This window comes from Lepisma saccharinum, chromosome 14 (assembly GCF_977018435.1).
Source record: "Lepisma saccharinum chromosome 14, izLepSacc3.1, whole genome shotgun sequence".
NCBI classification, from domain to species: Eukaryota; Metazoa; Arthropoda; class Insecta; order Zygentoma; family Lepismatidae; genus Lepisma; species Lepisma saccharinum.
In genome coordinates, this window is record NC_139242.1 from 67868373 (window position 1) to 67894714 (window position 26342).

Below are 26342 nucleotides of genomic sequence, written 5' to 3' on the forward strand. Positions count from 1 at the left end.
GTTCAATAACTTGTCAATACAGATCCATTAAGAAGCTACTTAAATATGAAATAAGGGGTTTAGTTCAGAAGTTATAAGTGCCAACGGAAATCATCAGATAGCCCTGCAAGAGGCCACATAAGTACACACATGCATATTTAATTTTTAACGGAAACATGAAATATGCAGTAATGTTCATTTGTCATGGTTTTGGAAGACACATTTTCCTACCAGGTTTTGTCATGAATTGATTAGAAATGAACCCCAAAATTCATAATAAACTCTTAAGCATGCAATTTAGAGTTTATTTACAGACACAAAACTTTCTGAAATCTTAATTATCCTGTGAGTTATGCAAAAGCACAGAAAATTGCTTAATTCCACTGAAAAAAAATGGACTCCTTTAAACAGGAATAAACTTCACACCCCATTAACTAAAAATGTGTTATTAGAAAGGAATTTTTTATTTTCTGTAATAAGTATAGTATTCGAACCAAACTTGGGATTTTATTCAGCATTCTAAATCATTTTATATTCACCACTTACAGCAAGGGTCTTTCCGGAACCAGTCTGAGCTATTCCCACCATATCTCTTCCGCTCAGAGCAATTGGCCATCCCTGTGCTTGGATTGCAGTCGGCTCCCGAAACCCTTGGCGTCTGAACAAAAAGCAGATAAGGAAGAAAATTACAAAGGTTTTCTACAATTAGCAATGAAAGTGTGATGCAAATACCCGAGCTATAACTTCAAGTAACATAAGAAAAATATACAGTAACCCTCGTTAACACGAATCCCAAGGGACCGAAAAAACAAGAGTTCGTATTAAAGAAATGTTAAAGAAATTCGTGCTAACTGGGGACTCAAATTTTATTGTTGCAATACAGTTCTTTCTACACATTAACCATTTACAATACGTATTATGCATGTCTTCATAGAAACCACTGCTACAGTACTACAGTAATTAACTTTTAAAAAAAAGTACTTGCAGATCATTTTCTGGTGAAAAATTCCTGTACCTAGGTATATTGCGCTGTCGCAGACGGGACCACAAATGCCTGGTAACTTCACGGCCAACTGTACTCATAGCTTCCGTAAAACTAGCGGTCAATTTGGATGTTGCATCTGAACACACAACTGAATTTGTTGGTTAAATACGTATAAGCTCATTGTTGACCCGATGATCACGATTGTTGAGCAATTGCACCCAAGTTTTGATCTTGATGTTACTCATACTGACTATGTTTTAAAGAATAGAAAAACACATTTGAACACATTGTTGATCTGAATCTGTTGGTTACAATACTGTATAAGTTGATTGTTGACAAGATGGTAGAGGTTGTTGAGCGATTTCTTACATACCTAGCAGAGGAACAACAGAAAAAGATTATATTAAATAATTTAAATGATTCCATGTATTCCATCAGTAGATACCATTTTCGTGAACCGTATTACTTCACACTGAGAAACTAAAATTATATTAATGGAAATATGGCACGGTTAAACTGGGCTCAGAAAACTGTATATTTAATGGTCCAATTTTAGTGGGAAAAAAGACACAAGCAACCTAAAAAAAGGGTGTACAGTATTAATTAATGTTAGTGAATATTAGCATAAGTACTTATGGACATACTGGTAGCAATTCATTTATGCATCAAGTCATGATTCATCCTCACTGTTGCGATTAATGAAAATAGAAAAGTGACTAAAATACAATAATGTAATAAAAATCCAAAGATTTTTTTTTTTTTTTAATGGACAGAAGAATCCTTTACCACACTGTCAAGTTACGTATTTTAGTGCCAACATTGATTTAAGTGTCTGAACCTTCTCTAGACTACTTATTGGTAAAGTGGTTGAAGCTCAAAATGAAGTAATACCTCACAAAGTTTACATTTACTGCAAATTTTACACAAGTTAATGCACTGGAATGAATTAATTACATACTTATCTAGGAAACATCTATTAATTTTGATGTTCACTGACACCACCCCAGCAGAAAAACATATTGCTTGGCAGGCTTTCCGTCACCTTATTTGGTACTGGAGGCCAACACAGCACATTCCTGAGTGGATGGTGTTAATGGTCACGGAAATTAGTACATAAATAGTTTTGAGGAGACTAATTTCAAAATTCTGAGTGATACACAAGTCTGCTCAGATTTGCGTAATGTTCAACATTGAGAGATTTATGATGGCATGCAAAAACATCTACACAAAGGAATTAATTAATTGCATATATGCAATTTGTGAAATGAATGTAAAAGCTCTTACTGGATCTCTTTTGCAACATAATCTGGGAAGCTTGTCTCTTCAAAATACTGTATGGGATTAGGAAGAGTTCGGCCTTTCACGGTAATCTGATGTGTGCTCCTGTACTCTTCAACTTCTTCGAAATCTCTGGAATTATAGTGTACATAATTAGATGAGCAAATTTACTAACCACAATTAGATTATAATGGAAAATAAAGAAAAAATGTGTTTTCTTCCTTACTTGCACCTTCACTATTCAGAAAAAAAACAATTTAAACAAGAAAGAGATAGTAGTCTTGTATCTAGAAAATTTTGCGTCACCATTTCCGTGGATAAGCAAGCACAAATCAACTGGATGAAGAAGTATTATATCTAGAAATGAAGAGATACCATTTTGAAATGATGTAGTTTCTGATACTGATTCCCAACAATACATGAACAATTTACAATGTAAACTGAATTTTTCTCACAATAATTATAAATATTAATCTTCAAGTGTTTTGTGACAACTACACCAGCATAATTAACAATGTTTTGGTTTAAAATATTCTTAGGTCAACATATGGGATAAGGAGAAACTCGTCGATAATCAAAAAACATGTCTTTCAATTAAGCTCATATTCACCTCTCCTGTATGATTTTGCAGATCATATAGAAACTGAAGCTTTATAGTCCTAGCCTTTCCAGTTGGAAACAAACCAAATAGAATAAGGTTCTGTGTTCTTAGCAGGTAGGAAACCTGTAAATATGTTATGAACCTGACTACCTTTGCAAAATTATTCACTGAAGGCATTTCAGGAACATTTCCTTACCTGTTGGCAACATCCGCATGGGGAACATAGAAGTCTTTCCTAAATGGAGGAAGCCTGGTCATGTCCCAACGAGGCTTCCTCAAACGCTCACCTGGCTGCTCCCCCTTGTTTTTCGGCCTGCCTCCAACAGGACCACCCCGTCTCTCACCCCGGAATCGGTCTCTGTCTCGAGGTCTGTCATGGCCACGGTCACTGTACGAAATAAACATACATTCCATGAATCATGAGGTGTAAATTATAACGCACATAAATGAAGTAATACTCAGATTTGACATACTGACATTGCTAACCTTAAGACTATAATTATCACCTACACAACGTTGAAAATCACTCTTGCCACCTTATTCTGAAAGAGATGCAGACAACCTAGAACAAAGCAATGTAAGATGGTTGACTGACCTCACTTTACAGATGTAGAGAGGCTAATTCCCATTTAATTAATTTTGCACTACCTGGACCGAATCCTGCCTTTAAAAAATGGAGAATTCACAAAAACAAACAGAAGTGCATGGATATATACAAACCTGAAATCCAATTATTTACTTCACTCTAAAACGATTAAAATGTACACAAAATCAGTTTAAAACTGAGTTATCTGTCAGTTCACATCATGATAAATAATTATTCCATCCCTGACTTTGAGCAAGTAAATACAAAAATAATATAAAGATCAGGGACAGCGACAGGGGTGGGCATGGGTGGGCAAGTGCCCACCCAAAAATTCCTGTGCCTACCTGATTGCCCACCCAATCAAATTCAATAAGTACATATACTTAGGGGTATATGAATGATTCAATATATAAGTGTATTCTGGTGTTCATAACGTATATTTTACTTGTGAATATTATCTATGCTAGAAAAGTTCACATATTATCAACCCATAAAAAGCCAATTTTGTCATTAGAAAGTGAAAGAAATTACTAGAACTATGGAAACAAAAACTGTGATCAAATGAATACTTCCATGATTGAAAGCAGCTAGTAGGCTTAGGAGGCTCAAAATTATGCAGGGTTTGATCAAGATTAGATCAGAATTTAGGTTGAACTTGAGGACTGCATCTCTGGGCCTCCACATACGTATATAAATCCAGGCCTGGGTATGGTTAAAATAATCTCCAAAGAAACAAATCAAAACATCATCTTAGCTTTACTTCCTCCAGCAACACTATTGTTTATTTCTACTTTTTAATTATTATTAGAATAATTTAATCAAGAAGACTTAGATGGGCAGGCCATGTGACACGAATGGCAGAGGAAAGAGTAGTTTACAGGATTCTTGTTGGGAAACCTGATGGTAAGAGACCAGTAGGAAGGCCAAGACGAGGATGGAGGGATAACGTTGAAATGGACCTAAAATAAATCGGTAAGGATAAGAAAGATTGGACTGATCTTTCCCCGGATAGGGACAGATGGAAGGCTTGTGTTGCTGCATTCATAAACCTTTGGGTTTAAGTATGCTAGAGAGCATAATAGTTTTAATTAGCTCTGCATTGAAATTTCAGAAGTGTCACTTTTTTATTTCATTACAATTTTTATATACCTGTCATCTTCAAATATCAATATGGTATGCAAAATATCAACTTTATATTCGTTCTACTAATAAGAAGGAATCACAATAATCACTACAATACCGAAGTGAATAAATTTCAAGTATAGAAAAACTACCGAATTATTCAATTGCTAATGAGTGGGTTATCCTATTTAGAAATCCTTGTTCCACACATAAATTTTGCCACATGAATCAGCCAAAAATGTCAACAGAATCTGTAGATGCAGCTGAAGTAAAGAAAAAAAGTTATGTCACGAAGTATCCAGAAGACGATTTTGTTATAGATCGACCACAAGAAAAAGAAACTTTGGGACGAAAAGTCCCCGCGCAGCTTTCCCTTCTTCCCTCCACCTCGGGCCAAAAGGAAGCATTGTCCACTCTCCTCCTCCCCTACTCGCGGGGGTAAGGTGCACAGGAGTCGCGGGTCTGCGCAGAATGTTTTGCTCATGGTTCCACTATAGTTTGTTTTTAAGCCCACTTTTATGCTCAGATAGGCTAATCGGGACTAAACCTACAGTTTAACGTTTAGTCCGAACCAGTGTGCATTGTGCTTCCACCAAAAAAAAAAAAGGGGGAGTCGAACACAGGACCTCTCTATTATAATGACAGCTTTATGTCATTGGGAAAAAAATATATACAGAAAGAACTCGCACCAAACGTGTCATTTTATCACCACAGAAATCAACGTCATTGTTCAAGGAATTAGCTGCCTTGATCCACTATTGTGCAATTGAAACTACCACCTCAATTTCTAAGAAGTATGAACTAATGAAACTCCATTTTTGAAAGCGTAAGTTGTGGTTGATTTGTTTTATTTTAAGTTGTTTTTTTTTTATATAATGACGACGATAAGGTTCAATGGCGATTAGATGAATGTATCGAAGGGGCGAAAACACACACATGCTGACACTCAAAATACAAACCCTCATAAATTATTACTTTGAAAGTGGTTCCAGGGACTCATTGTCCTGAAAGAATAAAGTTTCCAGAGTATGCTGCACAGGTTAGAGGTTGACATTCTAGTGTGTTCGAAATGGTCACGCCATACAACCCAAGACATCTATGAAAAATATATGAATTATTACTGGTACGGTGATTAACTTCGATGAATTCCTTGTGTCCTAAATCATTTTGTTACCTCAGTAAATATGTTCATGTAACCATACGTGTATTGCTTCTCCTGGATTAGTTCAGAAAACAAAGAGCAACTTAGCTATTAATCTCTTCAATTCTGAACAGATTTCTCAATCTTACTTGTTTATTATTTTAGAGTGATATTTTGCCAAAATAGCCTTTCATTAGCCTAGGTATGGACATGGACATGGACAATGAACAAAGAATTGGGTTTCCGTGTGTGATTTAAATCATTCCTAATAAGACGTTCATTTTAATCCAAACATTCAATGGCGACGATTAGGAGGAGAGGGAAGTGGGGGATGCAGTACCCCCCTGCCACATTTTGCCACTTTATGCCCCCGCACTATGGCCACTTTATGACAAGCCTTTTCTACCAAGAAAACGTATATTGTCCTTGCCCCTCAAATGTTGGCACCCAATCGCCCCTACTGCAAACATTCAGATAGATTTGTAAGTTGTAGAAACCTTGTAAGCTAAGAAAAGTGACCCCCAAGGAGTAAGAAAACTCTTTCAGTCAAAAACTTATACGATGAAAATACTATGCTCAGGAACATGCATTTAAATTACGAGAAAATTCACAATTGTCTACCATCGCACTTTTTATCATTATCGCCGAATACATAAAATCAAGTATGTGCCTTGTATTTGCAACACAAGCTTAAAACTAATTCAATTTTTTTTCACTGTATTAACATGCATGAAAGAATGTGATTAGAATGTATGGCTGCGCATATGTAAATACTTCCTTGAAATAATTGAGGGGTCTGGTGAGAGAGGGAGCTATGCCACAAATCTTGAAAATTTTATTTTTTGCCATTTTCAGTCTTCTCCTACCATCTTCTGTCATCTATCATGTGAACTACAACCATGTGGCATAGCTCCCGCTTGTTCTGCAGCAGATTTTCTGAGTTCTCGAATACGTCCTCATCAGCATTTTGAGTGAGAGAAGGAGCTATGCCACTTACTGATGGTGTCTGCAATAGGAGTGGCAGAGGTTGTGTTGCAGTAACCGGTGCTAGATTTAATATCAGCCCTGAAGTTAGAAGATCTCATGGCAATAATGCCATATATTCCTCCAGTTCTTCATGGTGTTTACTAAAAACTAAAAACCACAGAAACAATGAACAGTGAAGATCCTCCAGAAGACACATGAAGTTGTCTTTATGTAGATCATATGTAACCCTGTGAACATGATTTACACTCAGGCGAAAGTATTTAAGCCTTGTTCAAAGTATTTGATGTGCTAGATTGATTTTTCCACATGGGTATACTACAACAATATACCATACATGTTCATAATAAATGGTATTTATATTGAAATTCATATTTTTCCTTTTGAATAATTTCCTAACAATATGTTCAGAAAAAAAAATTACCCTTTGTTATACAAATTATGACTCAACGCAATGCTTTAGAAAACTCGATTTATTTCCATTTCTTGTCAAAGTGGCATAGCTCCCTCTCTCACTAGACCCATCAATTGTGTTCATCAGAGACAAAACGAAAGGAAATGGAACAAGATGTGAGAATAGATTAGAAAAGAATAAAGAGGAAAACAAGGAAAGGAAAAAGAAGTAAGAGGAAAATCGGGAGTGTAAGAGAGAGGGGGATACATACATGTTATATACACATACATGGTCTTACATTTATACTGCCCACCCTAATCTATCAATATGGAGCTTCTGCCCACCCGGTCGAAAATTCCTGGCGCCGCCCCTGATAAAGATGCACGAAAAATTTATGATACTCATTTTGGATTACTACAGTTATCTTAGGCTATAAGTTGGGGTCTTAACTTTTTGTTTGTGATAACACTGAAAAAAGTAATTATGGGCATATAAAATGACATGGTAAACACATTTTTTATACAAAGTCGCAAAATGATATGATTTTGGTCTTCTAAGTGTGTTTCGTGCAACACCCATTGTAGATTGAAATTTAGTTTTGCAACCATAGTTTGATATAGATCCGGATCCCTAGAATAAACAAATGTAAGATGGATGACTGACCTCTTTTTACAGGCGTAAAAAGAGGCTAATTTCCTTCTAATTAATTTTGCACTGTCTGGATCAAATCCTGCATGTAAAATATGCAAAATCCATAAAAAAACAGAAGTGCACAAACACACACTGTGATGCAATCATGCAGTTAAGAACTGGAAAATGAACTATACAGGTCCATATCTGTCATTCACGCTGAGATAAATAATTTTACATCTTTCTTGTAAAAATAAAACATTTCCCTACTTGGAGCAAGTGAATGCAAAATTCCTTATCAAGATGCCTGAAAATTTTACAAAACTAGTTTTGGTTGGGACAGTTCATGTTAGAATTATAAGTAGTGTGGAAAATTTCACGCTTTTTTGGTCTTATAATCTAAGAAATATCGGTACAATACATAATGCAGTAATTACTGTTTACCTATAATTTTGCATGACATATGCCCCAATCCCCCTCAGTTCAGCTGATTGGATACCAACGCCCTCTAGATGGCAAAAATGTGAAATGGGAACAAGGATATGAGGAAGAAGTCTATGCACAGAACTTGGTTTGCCAAGAATCACTGTGTACTCTTCAAGCAAGGAAGATGCAATTCAGTCATGATATTGTCAAACAAGATTCCAAATTGTAGCTGTGGGAAAAGGATAGCAACTTCTAACATGCTCCACAAGTTGGGAAATGTTTTTTACTATCTATCTTGACTCTTCTGCACCACCAGCGCCTGAAGCTTTTCCTATTCATTTCATGGTCTACCTAATGATTGCAGTATCGTCTAGTGGTTTGGGCCTGCTACTTTCCCTGATCCATTAGCGAGATCCTACTAGCACCAGCGCCAATTGCAAGAGGACTATAGAGTAGTTTCCCAACAGGAAATACTTGGAGGGAGCTGAAAGTACACCACTTTGCACATCATGGAGGGTAGCATCTTATTTGGATTGGAGGAAAATGACTCTTTTACTGCATGAAGGTGAAAGATACTTAAATTTTTGACTCGGGCATTTAGATGCTCCATATTCTTTTTGTGAGGAATGTCTAGTAAAAGAACTACCCTTTTGAGCAGAGTGCATTACCTTGAACTCAAAGTATCATGAAGGATTTGTGATAACTAGGGAACACATTTATAGGTCCTTACTTTTTTTCTTCTTCTACATCCTAGACATATGCTATTGTTACCCTGCCCCATGTTAGGGCAACAGTGTTTCTTTCTTATTGAAATATTTTATTATGTTAATCGATTAGGTAATTACGTGTATTAAAATATGTATATGTGATAAGTGTAATGCTATTTATTATGCATCTTTAGTTTCGTATATATTCCACATAGCTCACTGTTCTTTCTTCGTGTTTCGAACGTTCAAGGAAAAGGTGGCAAGTTTAGCTGTTAAAGATTAAAAATTTTGAAAGAAGGGCGGTTGGCAACAGACGCCAACCAAACATATATAAACTCCCAGATGAGAATGGGGGAAGTCGGTGGTTGGAACTGTGACACATAAGTACACATTCGAAAATCCTGGACACGTCACAGTGAATAACATGTGGTGTTCACATTCAGGAATTAAATATGGCAGTAACGATGGGGCCATCTACTAGTGTATTGGTTAAAAAAAAAAGAAAAAATATTGATCGATTGATTTGCTTTATTTTACTTCGCTTTTTGTGCCACTTTTGGCTAATTTGCAAAGATGGGGATGAGTGATGATATGATGTAATTGATGAATGGAGAGTCAAAAACATCCATGACCAGGCCAGGATTTGAACCCGGGACCCTTAGCATTGTAGCACGATGTGCTAACCACTCCGCCACGGGGACCAGAAAAAGATAAAAAAAAGAATGATAATCTCAGATATATTCCCCTTTAGGAACTCACTACCACAGTAGGAACATACTTACAATAACCAGATAGTAATTACAAGTGAGTAATTTTATATGATAAACACACGCAAAGTAATTAATGAAATAATGCGATTGTTTCTTTCTTTACACAATTTTTAGTGTTCTCTTGAACTTCACCTTTTATTCTCATCAGTTGTACTACAAAAATCATTCTTGCAACCTTGCTTTGAAAGAGATCTGGGCATCCGAGAACAAAACAAATGTAAGATGGTTGACTGACTTCTCTTTACAGATGTAAAAAGATGCTAATTTCCATCTAACTAATATTGCACTGTCTGAACCAAATTCTGCCTTTGAAAAATGTAGAATCCATAAAAATACAGAAGTGCACAGATATATACTGTGAAGCTATGTTACAATTACATACTTACCAACTGGAAAATGAGCAAAAAGCTCATATAAAATTCCGTTATCCTCCGTCAGTTCATACTGGTTCATAAAGAAAGTTATTGATAATCATTAAAGTTGTCACGAATGAAGTTGGTCTTAGTTACGGGAGTGTGTAGAAAATTATGTACGAGCTATTACACATTGTTGTTGAAATGGTGTCAGTAAGCAGGAAACCAAACTCGTGAACTTTTGTAGCAGATGTTGAGACTGTAAGAGCCAGGGTTGGCACAGCCCAATTTTCCCCATGTTGGTTTTTCAGGAAAAAAAATAAAAGGGCATAGCAAAACGTATACATACTAAAAATAATGAATGTATTCAAGATAGTGGGTTTTTTCCTCAAATCATGCTAGAAATGGACTTTTAACAGAAATAAAAAGAACATATATACCCAAGAAAGAAAAAGTATCAGAAATTTGTAGATAAAACATTTGCATTAATTGATGCAGCATAGTTGAACAAAGCTTATAATTTTGAAATGGTAGCACTTTGGTTATCAGTCACTTCCTTATGTGGGGAAAACCATTGTGGCACATCATAGTTTCAACTGTGATGATCAGTTGAGACAATAAATTGTTGCATGTTTAAGCATTACAAGGGAGAATTGAGTACATTTAATTAAAATGTCATTAATTGTGGTATAATTAAATTTGAAAACTCTTGAAATAATTTTTCTCATTTCTCATCATAATGGGTTGCTTGCCTATTCAATATAATGTTGTTTATGTCTGGTTAGGAGTTTTATACCCATGTAAGTCATGCACCTTCAATGATCTTCCACAATTTCAGTTCTTTTTTTTGGGGGGGGGGGGTACTCAAGTAAATACAGTGTTGTGCCTATGATTCATATACATGTTTGACACACTTTGTTCATTTTTGACATTTTCAAACCTTTGAATAAACTATAGTTTTGAGCTTTGTGCACGAAACTTACAAGAGCATTATGTACTTGCATTATAATTTGACAATAAAATTATCAAAATATGATGCACGAGTTAGGGTGGATGGACAGAGGGGGATAATAAACAATAAAACTTTTAAAACAATATTTGATGGTGGTAAAATCACAAACGTTGTATTTACGATAACCACCATAAATGCAAAGCTTTTATACAATTGCAAGATATCTTGGAAGGATTGGTCTCACATTGTATTTGAGAAAAACTGGTCATCATGTTTAAAGATAGTACAGTTTAACATGTCTTGGGAGAGCTTTAAATTACGCTCATATTTAACTAGGTTACATTTTTGTAGATTAAGAAACAGGTCTCAGCAATGTTATGGCATCCTATAAGTTTTAAGTTTTTAAAAAATCTCTGGAATGTAGTGTGTTTTAGGAAGGGCGAGAGTAAGTCACCAATTTTGAGACCATGTTAACTGCAGCAAATTTAGAGGCTTTTACCTTACATTAATCACACCCAGATACACCTTTAGGAGTGAATTTTACATTTGTTCAAAGCATTTCAAGATTGTAGATGAAAAATGGATTTTTCATATGCTGAAGTAGATTCCAAATTCTGCTGACACTTTCAAATACTAAACTACATTTTTGGAGATTAAGGAAAGAAACCTTTTAAGAATTTTAGAGCATCACTTAAGCTATAGTTTCACAATAAATATAGTGCATATAGGGAGCATTGGGGACCAACTATGGGGTCACAAATGTTTTGACCATAGGAATTTCCATTTTTACATCAGCCAGATATTCTGATGGATATATATATAACGACGAAATCAGCCAGACAATTAAATCTGGCAAACTTGTAATTTGGCATGGTTAATATACGGAGGAGGTATTAATGCTCGCTTGAAACATTAAGAAAAATAATGGGAAAACAGAACTATGATAAACTGTGAACAAACTGTGTGAACAAACTGTATTGAAGCAGATTTAAAACATTGCGTTGCATAGTATTTTTTGGATTATGTAATGGTCTCTGGCAGCTTGGAAGGAAATTAAATAAATGAGGTAAAAAATGTGTTTATAGCTGCAGCATAATTCATTCCAACATAGGCACAACACCGCATTCACAAACTAATTTGTTTCATAAACTGAAGTTCAGAATGGAATATTCACAAATAGTATTTACTAAAAATGTGCTGAATCTTGAACAACATATTCTTCTACATGCTTAAATTTGAGTATCGTTGTAGGAGAAAGAAAGTAACAAACATGATTGATAAAATTGAAAGTCTCACTGTAAAAAAGTTACAGTTATTGGTTTTTATTTCTGGAAAGAATGGTTCCGGCACTATTCAAGTTGATTTGTTATGTTACTGTGTTGCTTGTTAATGTCCAAATTGTGTTATGTTCATAAACGATGATGCACACACACATGCATTTCTCGTTTCATTGATTTGGTTCATTTTAATACTCTATTCTGCCACGTTCGTCTAATCGCAAAGATGAGAATGAGTGATGATATGATGAAATTCATGAAGGGACATACAAAGAATACTCATGCCCAGGCTAGGATTTGAACCCAGGACCTCTGGCATTGTAGGCATTTCTCTTCTTAAAATAAAATGTTATTAGTACTCACCTACAATAAGGTGCCACATGGGGCCTCCCAACGATGCAATGATAGCATCGTTGCCTTGTAATGAAGGGGTCCCAGGTTTGACACCTGGTGGAGGCACATAGTGGTTCAGATCCCCCCTTAAGCTTTAAGTCCAGTCCCGATTAGCCCTACTGTGCATAAAGTGGAGTTAAAACACCAAATCAATCATTCAAATCAATAAGGAGCCAGTATGGAGTATCGTTATTGACTGCCGGTAAAAAAAAGTACTGGTTATAACATAATTTTACCCCACCCCCCTCACCATAGTCCGATTGTTGGATGCACCAAAGTATGTGCCTCATCAGGGAATGCAATCCTGAAAATTGATCACAAAGCAACAATATTAACTATTACACAATCCAGGAAGAGTAGAATCAAAGTGTTAGACAAATATTTTAGAACAGAAATGTTAAATAGTTTTTGATTCAGTCAACTATACCCTGTCCCACCTATCTCTGGAGCAAGGATGTGCATAGCATCAGAGAAGGGGAGGTAATCAAATGGGCAGTGAAGCAGTACATGCTGCTGTGAAGGCTGGTAACTGCAGTTGCTTAACCCCCTCCACGCCATTCAATTCCCTGTCACAACTTCCTTGGTGAGCCATCTCGCATCACTACTTGCACAGACTTGTTTCCCTTTGCCTGCTCCCGAGATACCAGGTGTAGAAGATGAAACCGGAATTTGTTTGCAAGAAGTAAAGGGCTGGGGTTTGCAACTGAGAAACAATATTTTATTCAAAGTAAGCTCCATTGCTAGTTACACATTTCTCCCACCTTTCCGGCAGGTTATGAATGCCATGCCCCCAAAAAAAAAAAAAAAAAACGTTCTTCTTTTGAAGCAAACCAGTCCGCGAGCCATGTTCGTACATCTTCATACGAATTGAAGCGCTGTTTTGCATGAGCGTGTCCCAGTGAGGCAAACAGATGATAATCTGAAGGAGCCAAGTCGGGAGAATACGCCGCATGCCCTAGTATCTCCCATTTGAACGCCTCGATCGTTTCCCGGACCCGTTTTGCTGTGTGTGGTGAGGCATTGTCATGGAGCAGGATGACCTTGTGTTGCCTTGATTCATATTCCGGCCGTTTGTCACGAAATGCTCGATGTAAATTGATCATTTGCTGTTGGTAGCGATCTGCGTTAACGGTTTCACCGGGTTTCTGCAGATCATAATAGATGATGCCCCGCTGATCCCACCAAACACAGAGCAGTGTCTTTTTTCCAAAGCGATTTGGTCTTGCAGTGGATGTCGATGGTTTGCCTGGATTCACCCACGATTTACGACGCTTAGGATTCTCCAAATATATCCATTTCTCATCACCGGTCACTATGTAATGGAGAAACGACTTACTTTTGTATCTGGCGAGCAGCATTTGACAAGTGGTATTGCGGGATCCTTGCTGTCTTTCATTCAGTTCATGCGGAATCCATTTGCCTGCTTTCTGCACTTTTCCCATAGCTTTCAACCGAAGAGAAACGGCTTTCTGCGTCACATTCAATTGTTCCGCTAGCTCCTGCTGTGTTTGGGTATCATCTTCATCCAATAAGGCTTGCAATTCGTTCTCTTCGAACTTTTTCGGAGGTTTCCCACGTTCCTAGTTTCGCAAGTCAAAATCACCACTTTTTAATTTCTTGAACCACTCGAAACACTGTGTTTTCCCGAGAGCATGTTCGCCGTAAGCTTTGACGAGCATTCGATGCGATTCTGCGGCAGTTTTCTTCAAATGATAACAGAACACCAATGTTGTCCGCAAATCGTAGGCACAAAACTAGACATGTTCCGGGTGTGCAACACCTTCCTCTGTCTGGCACTCGGGTTACTGTGTTCCGATATAACGTCCTCGGGAGTGGCAGGCAGCAGCTGGCTCTGCTTACGCGATCTTCTACGCCCTCCACTGCCGGCTAGCACCATCTATCGGCCAATTCCGGTTTCATACTTCTACACCTGGTAACTGGGACAGGGTACAAAGCAATACAAATTGAATGTTATGATGCATTTCTACCAGGGGAAAAATGTATTTCATTTTTTAAACATAACCTGAAAAAAACCCAATAAAACCCAGTTTTACCCGGGTCTTGTTGTTTTATCTGGAAAAAAACCAGGCAAAATGACAACCCTGGTTAGAGCAGGATGAAGAAAATTCCTCTACATGTCTCTAGCTATGGATGACTACTGCATCTACCTGTACGATCCAGATACCAAATAAATTAGCAGAGTGTGGTAACATTCCTACCCCTCCCAGTATGGTTAATGTGCAAAAATCTGCAGGAAGGTTTTTCTTTTCATTTTTTAAATATAGAGTACTGTTGAGCCATAATCATAACAAATTACTTTTCAAAGGGCCACACCATCACCAGCACTTACTATTGCACCCTTCTGCTAAAATTGTGACATGCTGTGAAAGATAAATGTATTGGAATCATCAGCCAAGACCTGATCTTGCACCCAGTGACTTCTTGTTCTCTTTACTGACAATGAAGCTACTTCGGGAATCTGCAAATTGACCAAACAGATGGAAGTGGTTCTAAAGCCAATCGCAGGACTTTAATTCTATGAAATCAGTTCATTATGAATATCTTAATCCAATCTCATCTCTAGAACCTTATATTTTATGTGAAATGGCATATTCGTAATGTTGGAATGCCCCTATTGTATTTCACACATTATCACAATGGGATACACTTGCACTACACCTAGTGTCAAAAAGTGCAGCAAACTAGACTCGTGCTATTATTATTGTCCATGGTCACTTCCTACACCCTCAATATCGCTAGGGAATTTTTGATTTTTATGAAGATTGAGTGTTGCAAATTGTGAAGAACAAAATTCTGGAGCGCGGAAAGAAGTATTTACGACTGTAAATCCGTTTAAATTTGCAAGGTGGAAGTCTGCTTGCAGCCATGTTAGTTTCTTAGCACCCGCACCAATTGATATATGTAAAAGTCAGTTTTTCAGGGGTATACCCCAAGAAATTTCATAAAAATTGCTGGCTCCAAATTTCCCGCCGATTACGGCTCCACCCCTGGGATAACTGACCTACCCCCCCCCTGCCTTTCTTTCTCTATAGACTCCCTTTTAAAGGCATGTTTGTACGTACGTAAGTAATTTAATGTTATAAAAATGTAAGTTTCATAGCACGTAGATCTCTAAAAATTACCTTCTGCGCTAGTTTGAAACTCCCTTTCTTAGAAGAAACTTCTTTTGGGACGAAAATATTTGCAATCCGCAAAAACAGAAGAAATGTGTACATTTCATAACAGAAATCCCCACAATACCTGGTGAAAATATAGAAAAATGCAAAGTTTTTTTTAAAAAAAATAGTCATTACCTGTTTCCAATCGGCCGAACACCTCTCACTTGTTTATTTAGTCACTTTTTATATTCATACTTACCTATTGTGCATTGCGAAACATTCTTTAAGGTGTGATTTTGCTTTTCTGACATTTTCTGACGAAAATAATGTCAACAACAGTAATTATTGTTTGTCCTTTTCTCGCTTGCGGGAAATGGTTTGTGGAGCTAACGTCAATGGTTTGCGAGGTATTAACATAATTTCAAATCCGGGCACGAAAGTAGGCATTTTTTGGTGAACAAGGTTGCAACACTGCATAAATCGACAAAACACTCGCACAACGTGCGATGAACCAGTACGCTATCACCATAATGTGTGTTACAGAATCGAAATAACGAATAACAGTAAGTACTCGTAAATGTAAGAAATAAGACATTATTTTCATTAGAAATTCATTATTTCACCTAAAGAAATGTTACGCAATGCAGAGGGTCATTCCATGCCACATCAACAAAAAAAAAAGTGTCATTTCTGACCCGACCATCTCGAATTTTTCTGAAACTCTACTATTTGGTAGTCTTCATCAAGATATGAAATCCTGAGAAATTGTAGCTTTCTGTGTGGCATAGTTATGGAGTTTTGGGGGCTTGAAAATACAAAAAATTGTCGATTTAGTCTGCGCTCTAGACTTTCATGGATAATTGCTCTTACCCTAATTGATGTGCAGAGCTGGCTGTAGTCTTGTTTGAAAGGACATGAAATAAGCTTTCCGATGGTGTATCACATCACTATATTTAGAATAAAATCTTTTCACTTTGACTTTGGACCTTGAACTTTCGAAGATGCATATCTGCGATTTCCTTGGAACTGAAATATATTGTTAACACAAGGTTACACTATAACATAACCAAATTTGAAGTTTTGGTGATGATGAGATAATTAAAGAAAAACAATTTAATTAGTATCGGTGTATTTTTTTAGCCGGTCATTTCTAGTGGGAGTTTGCAACACTGCACTATTGCATTGCAGACTTGCTAATGTGGAATACTTCTACAACTAGAAAGTGAAGAATGTGAGCAGGAGTCTTGTTTGAAACAAGTGTGGTAGAATGTTGAATAGATAGTGTGTTTAGTGTGACAGTTTTAATTTCAGAGGACTTTTTTTTTAAAAAAATAAGATATCTTGATCACCAGCATCATGGCATCATCCAGATTAGAAAGCCTTGAATATATTGAGATCCATGGAAACCTTGACAGTTTATACTTTGAAATTAATAAGTATCACCTGGAAATTAACACCAAAGCAGGAACAAACAGTGGATATCCACAGACAGATCAACACTTGAAACATCAATGAAGCCTGCAGAATTCATAGAAATTCTAGTCGAAAAAATGCACACCTGATCGGAAATTATTTCATGCCAACAAGCTTAATTTCTCAAGCAAGAAACAGTTCTTGATAGGCACTACACTGTACTTTGTGATTCTGCAGGGTAAAAATTTACTATCCTTCGGACACCCCTATTTTTTTCGTTTCGTCAATTTTTGACATTCTTACTTACGTATGAGCTTCGCGGAACATTCCTGAAGGTGTATTAACGTTGTTTTCATGAAATTAATTCCAATTTTTCACATTACCACTACTTCTTGCCTCAGACACAATATGCCGAGTGCACCTTCCTACATAATCACGCGTCGTGCTTGTCTTTTGTCAAATTTTTGACATTCGTACTTACGTATCTGCCTCGCGGAACATTCCTGAATGTTTATTGACGTTGCTTTGATCAAACTAATAGCAATTTTTCACACTACGAGTACTTCTTTCTCCTACCTTTCCGCTTGCCTCACACACAATATGGCGCGGATACCGTCGTAAATAATGACGCGTCGGGATGACGCATCGGCCTTCTCTTTTCTCGATTTTCAATTGTTATGCAGTGTTTCAACCTTCGGAACGCAAGAAATGCCCGACAACAAATTTTAAGGAGCGACTTTACAATACCGGGAATTTCTTCATTTTGTTTGAAATTCGGTACACTCACCAATTTTGGCCCCGTAATCATGTATCTGCAGTTAAAATTTGGCGCTCACACATGGAAATAGCAAAATAATCTCAATTAAGTTCTTATTTCCACACCCTCGATTTCCGAATTTCCCTCCGGTTCCGGGCTCCGCCCCTGGGGTAATTGACCTACCGCCCCCAACCGCTATCGCGGCCCCGCCTGTTTCTATAGACTCCCTGTTAAGGGCATGTTAGAAATTGGCCGAATTCACCTGCCCCCAAATAAACGCCAAATTTATACGTGAGTGCCAAATTTTAAGTGCAGATTCGTGATTACGAGGCCCAAAATCAAAAACTTCACGGAATCCTCCACACCCGGTACAAACTTAATCACACATCCAGCAAACGTCATTCTTCTACCTCCCGTTTCACGTTCTAACGCTAGTCGCAAACGCAGACAGTTCGAAACACTGCATACCAACAAAACACAATCACGACCCGTCATGATAGTCCCGACGGTGTACGAACGTGATGGTGTCGGAAGATGTACGCGCCAAACACTATCTCCGTCGGAGAATTAATTTTCAACGAACAACATAAATTTCAGCTCTGAAACATTCCCAAATCACACAAAACACCTACCCGATGTTCGACAATGCTACAGGAACTTATTACGGTAAGTAGTTTCTTCTGTAAAAATAAATAAATGTGTCCGAAGGATAGTAAACTAGTACCCATCCATTCACTATTTATAATGGAAATCCCAATACTTTGATTGCCATATCAGATAACATGATACAGCATTAGTTCACTTACTCCAGAAAGTACTTATTATATTTGTGAAGGATAAATTTGATTCTGATAACTGGGCCAAGATATTTTACTTTTCTGATGGAGCAGCAGCACACAACAAAAATCGCAAAAATTTCATCAATGTTGCCTACCATGAGGATGATTTTTCTATGTTGTGTGACCGATTTCCATTCCAGGAATCCAAAAGGTTCATGCAGTATTTCCTTTTACAAAAGATGTCATACACATGAAACGTTATTCTGCATGTGATGAATTTATAGAACATCCTTTCATTATATGTTCAAATGCCTTAGAATTTACAAATATTACTGGATATTTTACTTGTGAATATAATAACATTTGGTGGCTAGTGTGTGTTCAGAAAGTGTCTGAAGACACCGGTGATTTACAAATTAACTTTCTTCAACCTCATGGACCATCAGGATCATTTTTATGTCCCCATTTGGTCCAACTGGACATTTGTTGGGTCCCAACGTGCAATGTTGTAAGAAAAGTGGACCCTTCCACTGCTACAATAAGAACGTACACTTTAACAACAGACGAAAGGCAGCTTGCCATGCAAGGACTGAATGAATGAATACTGAAGAACAACCTGTGAACTATGGTGCATGTAAGTTATTTCTCAGGAAACAAACATTCTTGTCCATTTTTCACTACTGTAGATAATCATATTATTCTTAAATGTAAATAACAACAGTGTTGCAAACTACCACTAGAAATGACCGGCTGAAAAAATACACTTACTAATTAAATTGTTTTTCTTTAATTATCTCATAATCGTCCCAACTTCAAATTCAGGTATGTTATAGTTTAACCTTGTGTTAACAATATATTTCAGTTCCAAGGAAATCCCAGATATGCATCTTCAAAAGTTCAAAGTCAAAGTGGATGACCTTGAAAAGATTCTATTCTAAATATAGTGATGTGCTACACCATTTGAAAGCTTATTTCATGTCCTTTCAAACAAGACTACAGCCAGCTCTGTACGTCAATTAGGGTAAGAGCAATTATCCATGAAAGTCTCGGGCGCAGACTAAAAATCGACAATTTTTTGTATTTTCAAGCCCCCAAAACTCTGTAACTACACCACACAGGAAGCTACGGAAAGAGTTTACAATACCGGACCACTCTCCAATTGCTATGAAATTTTGCCTATTCACTAATTGAGACCTCCTAATCATGAATCTACATGTAATAATTGGCGGTCAAGTATGGAAATGTAGATAAAAACGAAATAAACTATGTTTTCCTAACGTAACATAACCCTACCGTAAGAACAGCAGGTCCATGGAAGACTCCAGTTTCCCAACATAAAAAAATAATCAGATGGAACGATTTTATAATACCGGACCCTTCTCCATTCCGTTCATATTTCGCATACTCACTAATTTAGGGCTCCTAATCACGAATCTCAAGTTAAAATTTGCCGCTCACGTGTTGAATTTGCAAAAAAAAAGGGGTCCGTGATTAGAACCGAGGATGCATGATTGCTCATTATTTTAACTATGTTTTCCTGACCTGACCTCACCGTGAATGCTTTGTGGGGCTATGCATAAATGGTTTTTGGGGCACCGTAAAAAAATGTCAGTAAATAATGAGCAATCATGCATTGTCACGGACCCCCCTTTTTTGGAAATTCCACACGTGAGCGCCAAATTTTGGTAATTATGCGATATCGCCCGAACACCTCTCACTCGTTTATTTTGTTATATTTTAGCATTGATACTTACCTATTCTGCATTGCGGAAGATTCTGTGTCAACATTTCATATAGGAGTTTTTATTTGCCTTCCTTGTTCTGCTTGGGTAACAGACAATATGGCATGCACTCGCCACAGATCATCGCACGTCGTGCTTGTGTTTTGTCGATTTGGAGTGGGTATGCAGTATTTCAACCTTCTTAACCAAAAAATACCTACTTTCGTGTTCATTATGTCATCACAAATCATTGACTGATAGCCCCAAAAAACCATTTAAGATCGCGCCATCTGCAGGTACATAATGGAAACAACAGCATAATGTTGTCGCTTTACAGAAAATGCAAGTTCCTTACATAAAAAGTTATTATTTCTTGTTCTGCGGCATTCTATGGTGAAATTTTCAGTTTCCGCGAAAGAAATTACCTCCAAGAACTTTGACAATGCTACAGAAACTGATTTCAGTCAGCAGTTTCTCCTTTTAAATTTGAAGAAATCCATTTGGGCGATATCTATCGCATATTTAGTTTATTAACTAACCTAACCTCACAGTGAATGGTTTGTGGGGCTATGCGTGAATGGTTTTTGGGTCACCAAAAAAAATATGTCTGTAAATAATGAGCAATCGTGCATTGTCACGGAGCCCCCTTTTTTCGAAATTCCACACGTGAGCGCCAAATTTTAACTTCGGTATGACTTAAGATGACTGGACCATATTTAATGTACTTACTAATTGAGGCCTGCTAATGACCAATCTGAAGTTAAAATTTGTCTGGAACGTCTAGAAATTGCGAAATAATTGCGAACCATTGACGTGTGGTTAGGTTAGGCAAACATGTTAAAATTTGGTGTCATGGTACTATCAGGATGTAGAAATTGCAAAATAATTGCGAACCATTAACGCTAGCCTCACGAACCATTGATGTGTGGTTAGGTTAGGCAAACATAGTTAAAATTTGGTGTCGTGGTAGTATATTTCCTTGTGAAACAAAAGAAAATTGCAAAAATAGACTGTTTCCATTCTGAAAACTAATGACACATTTTCACTTATTTTGCAATTTCTAGAAGTTTCCGACAACTTTTAACTTCAGATTCGTGATTAGGAGGCCTCAATTAGTGAGTATGCCAAATATGAAGAAAATCGGAGAGGGGTCCGATCATAAGTCGTTCCTTAACTTCAGATTCGTGTTTAGGAGCCCTAAATTAGTGAGTATGCAAAATATGGATGAAATCGGAGAAGGGTCCGGTATTGTAAAATCATACCTTTTATAATTACAATTCCAAGGCATACGTGATTAAGTGATGTCTGATCTTTGAATTTGCGTGAACATGAATTTGTCTTACCGACACAGCAAGTGCACCTTGCCAAGTCACAATTAGGGTTGATAACCCATTTCACAGACGAAAGTGGTATATTTTTTGGTACTATTTTCATATAGGTGTGACACCTATAAATAATTTATTTCACACTTTTTTACATTGCTAACCTACTATTCTGGGTCATTCCATGCCAAATCAACAAAGTCTACAACCCGACCATCTCAGAATTTTTTGAAACTCAACTATTTGGTAGTCTTCATGAAGATATGAAATCCTGAGAAATTGTAGCTTCGGCATGAGTTTACAATACCGGACCACTCTCCAATTTCTATGAAATTTCGCATACTCACTAATTGAGACTTCCTAATCACAAATCTGCATCTAATAATTGGCGGTCAAGCATGGAAATTGTAAAATAACGTGTACAAGTTGTAGAATAACCTTGTTAAATACCACGATGATTCTCCATACAAAGCAACTGACAACCATGTTTCTTTCGCATTTCTTGTCGCACAACAGTTTTCCTACCTTGTGTTCGGACGTCACACAAGGAATGCCTACAAGGTTAGGTTAGGCCTGTTAGGTTAGGTTCCATTAGCATAAATACAACGAAAAATTATTATTTACACTAAGAGAACTAAACACACTAAAATTGAAAAGATTTCTGCCTTCACGTCAGAACACAAGGTTGGTCATGTGTTATGCAAAAAGTGAGACACAATTCGTTACGCTGTATCCAGCGTTGCCACACTGTTGCGTTCTCAGTTACATTGTGTTCAGCATGGAAGAATGGCAGGAGACACGTACAACAGTTTTCCTACCTTGTGTTCGAGGAATGTCTACGAGGTTAGGTCTGTTAGGTTAAATTCCATTAGCATAAAAACAATGAAAAATTATGTGGACTCGTTTGATTACGTACGTTTGGCAATGATGTATTGCACGCTGATTTTTTTTTTTTTATGTTGGGAAAATGGAGTCTTCCATGGACCTGCTGTTCTTACGGTAGGGTTATGTTACGTTAGGAAAACATAGTTTATTTCGTTTTTATTTACATTTCCATACTTGACCGCCAATTATTACATGCAGATTCATGATTAGGAGGTCTCAATTAGTGAATAGGCAAAATTTCATAGCAATTGGAGAGTGGTCCGGTATTGTAAACTCGTTTCAAATATTATATATATATATATACGAAAGTATGTATCCAAAATTACTTTTATCGTGGATTGAAATGGCAACGTATGCTACAGGGGTAAGGTTCAATGACATGGTATGCAGTTTCTTTACAGCGAACCGTACTCACCTTCTTCTATCCGATCTTCCTATTTTCCCCATTCCACTTGTAGCAACCCGTTAAAAACTACAAAATAATTTCAACTTCGTAGTACAAATAAATTTATAAACTACTATCGTATTCATAGACAAAAATGGCGTTTGGCGTTTGCAACCGGCACGCACAGGTTTACGATCATAGACATTAGACATAGATGGCGTTCGAGTCGCACAACGTTGCCAACCATTATCATGTAAGAAAACTTAGAAAAGTAAGAATCCAAAGTGTAAAGTCCCTTCCCGCAAGTAAATTTACCCAAAAGAAAGGTCTAAATTGTACTTTGCAACTTCATTTCTTCTTGTTCAACATGTAAGACAGTGTGCAATGTCGCGTACGTGGATTAGCTTGAAAGAGCTTTGTTTAATTTAATCTGCCACGAAACAAGTTACATATATATCACTATCACTAGCTGCAGAGAAGTCTGCAAAATGGTCCTATACCTTAGAACAATACTAAAATTGCTGTGATTGAAAAATAAATCTTGTTCCAGGAGACACTAAATATAATTTCATAAAATTTAGCGCAATCTGCCACAACATACTCTTAATATTGTATGAGATAGACTGCGCGATCCTTTTTCTATTTGGTGGTGTTATTGCATGGTACAAATCATTGAATCCATTGAAAGCAACCATTTGATAAGTGTTTGTTGATGTTTGTTACATTTTTACCATTCGGATGGTTTTTGTGATGTGATGTGAATAATAATTATTAATGAAACAATTCACTGAAACAGTACTTGTGAACTGATTAACATATATAACATTTTTTATAATTTCATCAGTATGGCTGACCGAAATGACCCAAAGTTTTTGATTCGCAGTGATCATACTTCATTTGTGGATCGTCAGAAGTCCATATTTCAAATGTTGGATGTAGCTGAAAAGGAAAAGAATGATAGACAAATGGAAATTGTGAAGGACGACAGTGATGAAAGTGATGTTCGAAGTAATCATAGTTCTCTTGCGAAGCGCATCGAGAAGAAACAGTGCAAAGAAATGAAGCAGTACCAAGGGAAAGAGAGTATTTTTAAACGCCCTGATAATACACCCAGATGGATGAAAAGGCGAGGTATACCAGATTTTAAGAAAAACCCTCACAAATGGACTAAGTACAGTCTTGGTAATGTGTCCCAAGAAGATATGTCAGAGAGAGCAAATGCAGCTGCAGCATTAGCTTTTCTAAACGAAATTAATCGTAGAAAGGAAGAAGTGTCTGAATCAATGGATCAGGGTTCATCATGCAGTCAAATCGTTTTCAAACGGCCAAAAATGGAACCACAGGAACTATCAGATAAATGTAACAGTCCGAATAAACCTCATTACCGAAGTAGCAAGTTGATAATGCCTGAATATGTAGTTGGTGCATCAAAAAAGAAAATCAAGAAACAGAAGTCCGGTAGTGAACATGCTTCCTCAGTAAAGGAAATAAAACTGGATCATCTTTCAGAAAATGTAGACGATGTTGAGTAAAATATTCTTGTATTTAAGGTTTATGTTGCTAGACACTAGTGTAAAGTGCATATGTAAATAGTTTTGTTGCTTCGCTAATTTGTTCAGCACATAAAACAGGTAAAATCTATAGTCTGATTGAGGACAAGATGTAAATAAAATTCCACAGATATAAGTAAGATGTTTTCTGCATTCCAATAATAAGTTGCATAATGTGCATTTCTTCTTATCAATCATCATTTAGCTTAAACCTTTCATCCTTCATTTTAGTATTACTCTGTGCCAAGTCAGGTTTTATAGGACTATTAGGAAGGAAGATTTCACGTTACTTGAAGATTTCACTAATTCAACGCAGCCTTGGGCTGTCATGCTGCTATGCTGTTGATTGGCTTGTTCCCAAGCAATGTGTTCCACTGATGTAGATGGCAGTAGCAGTACATATCTACTAGAGTCCCTTGACGATGACTAACAAGTTTGCATGTGGCTGAAAATAACAACATTAGGCCTATCTCTTGTAGAACACACAGCATCACAACTTTTTAATGTGTGTTATTGATTTACATGTAATGGCCAAAATTCGGTTATTTATAAGATGAAGAAATGGAGTTCATAAATATGTGAAAATTAAACAAATTATGCCTACAGAATTTTCTGTTAAAAATATAACAAAAAAGGCAATTTGCTACTCTCTCACCTCTCACACATAATCATTACATGAATTATATATACAGAAACCTGGAAATCCGATGCTTCACACACATTATATATTGCTTTTTTTTTTCATAAGTCATACCAAGTCATGGTGATATCTACAATACTGATACAAAGTTAGGTACTACTTTACTATACCGGAGACACATATCAATGATTTATTTTGCAATTTTTTACATTGCTAACGTACTCTTCTGCATTGCGGAACATTTCTTTAGGTGAAATAATGAATTTATAACGAAAATAATGTATATTTCTTACATTAACGAGTACTTACTGTTGTTCCTTATTTCCCACAAACCATCCACGGGTAGCCCCAAAAACCATTGACGTTAGCCCAAAAATTCACGATAGCCCCACGAACCATCACGGGGATGAGGTATGCCTACTAGGTTAGGTTAGGCCTGTTAGGTTAGGTTCCATTAGCACTCCTTTCGTTCAATTTAGCATATACAGACAACATCATGGCGGCAGCAGCAATAGCGCATCAGAAATAGATTTTCGTAGAAAACCACATGCATTCGCATTAAAATGGATCAAAACTACATTCCCGAACATCAACAACACTACAGAAAATGATTTGCGTAAGTACTTTTTCCTGTAAATTTGAAGAAATCCGTCTCCGGTATAGTAAAGTGTTACCCAAAGTTAATAACAAGAGCTACTGGAAAATACTGCAAAGTGTTCATACATGATTGTACATTCAAACACATTCAAACATATTTATTTGTAGTCCATTTATAGTGTGTAGCTGAGACATATTAATGTTTATTCTATGTAAAACTGGCAGCACAGTGTATGGGTGCATACCAGCCTGGGCATGAACATTCTTCATCAATTCCAGCTGATCATCACTCATCCATTTTGCTGCGGTTAGCCAAAAGTGGAAAAAAGCAACACCAAATAACAAAAATTCAAAATGTACACAAACATTCATGGCTATTTTTGCCTAAAATCTAAAGCATGTTTCCAGTGGAAATTATCAGCTTTATTTTAAACTAAAAAGGCATTGAACAAACTGTATTTTGCCTTAAACCTGCTGTACATTTACTGATTTACTGTCAAACAATTTCTGAGATTATTATGCACAGATGCACTTTTCATAATTTGTTTTATTCGAAGTAAGATATTTTCTGTAAAATAATACGAAACTACACTGCA

General features: G+C 36.8%; 2 protein-coding genes across 2 annotated transcripts in view; one reads left to right on the forward strand and one right to left on the reverse strand.

The window, feature by feature from the left end:
• The window catches only part of LOC145998985 (putative ATP-dependent RNA helicase DDX5), a 49452-nt gene extending 26305 nt beyond the window's left edge, over positions 1-23147 (reverse strand). The window contains exons 1-4 of the mRNA XM_083135834.1: positions 22990-23147; positions 3040-3231; positions 2249-2374; positions 526-637 (exon numbers count right to left, since the gene is read on the reverse strand). Of these exons, the coding sequence (XP_082991960.1) occupies positions 526-637; positions 2249-2374; positions 3040-3231; positions 22990-23021 (462 nt within the window). The 5' untranslated portion in view covers positions 23022-23147. The remainder of the gene's footprint in view (positions 1-525; positions 638-2248; positions 2375-3039; positions 3232-22989) is intronic.
• Positions 23148-23523: 376 nt separating this feature from the next.
• Positions 23524-24698, forward strand: LOC145998597 (uncharacterized). The gene has a single exon (XM_083135038.1). The coding sequence runs from the start codon at positions 23805-23807 to the stop codon at positions 24489-24491; it is 687 nt and encodes a 228-aa protein (XP_082991164.1). The 5' UTR covers positions 23524-23804; the 3' UTR covers positions 24492-24698.
• The last annotated feature ends 1644 nt before the right edge of the window (positions 24699-26342 follow it).

What these genes read in the sequence shown, in the direction of transcription:
- LOC145998597 (XM_083135038.1), top strand. Translation starts at nt 23,805, where the DNA reads ATGGCTGACCGAAATGACCCAAAGTTTTTGATTCGCAGTGATCATACT.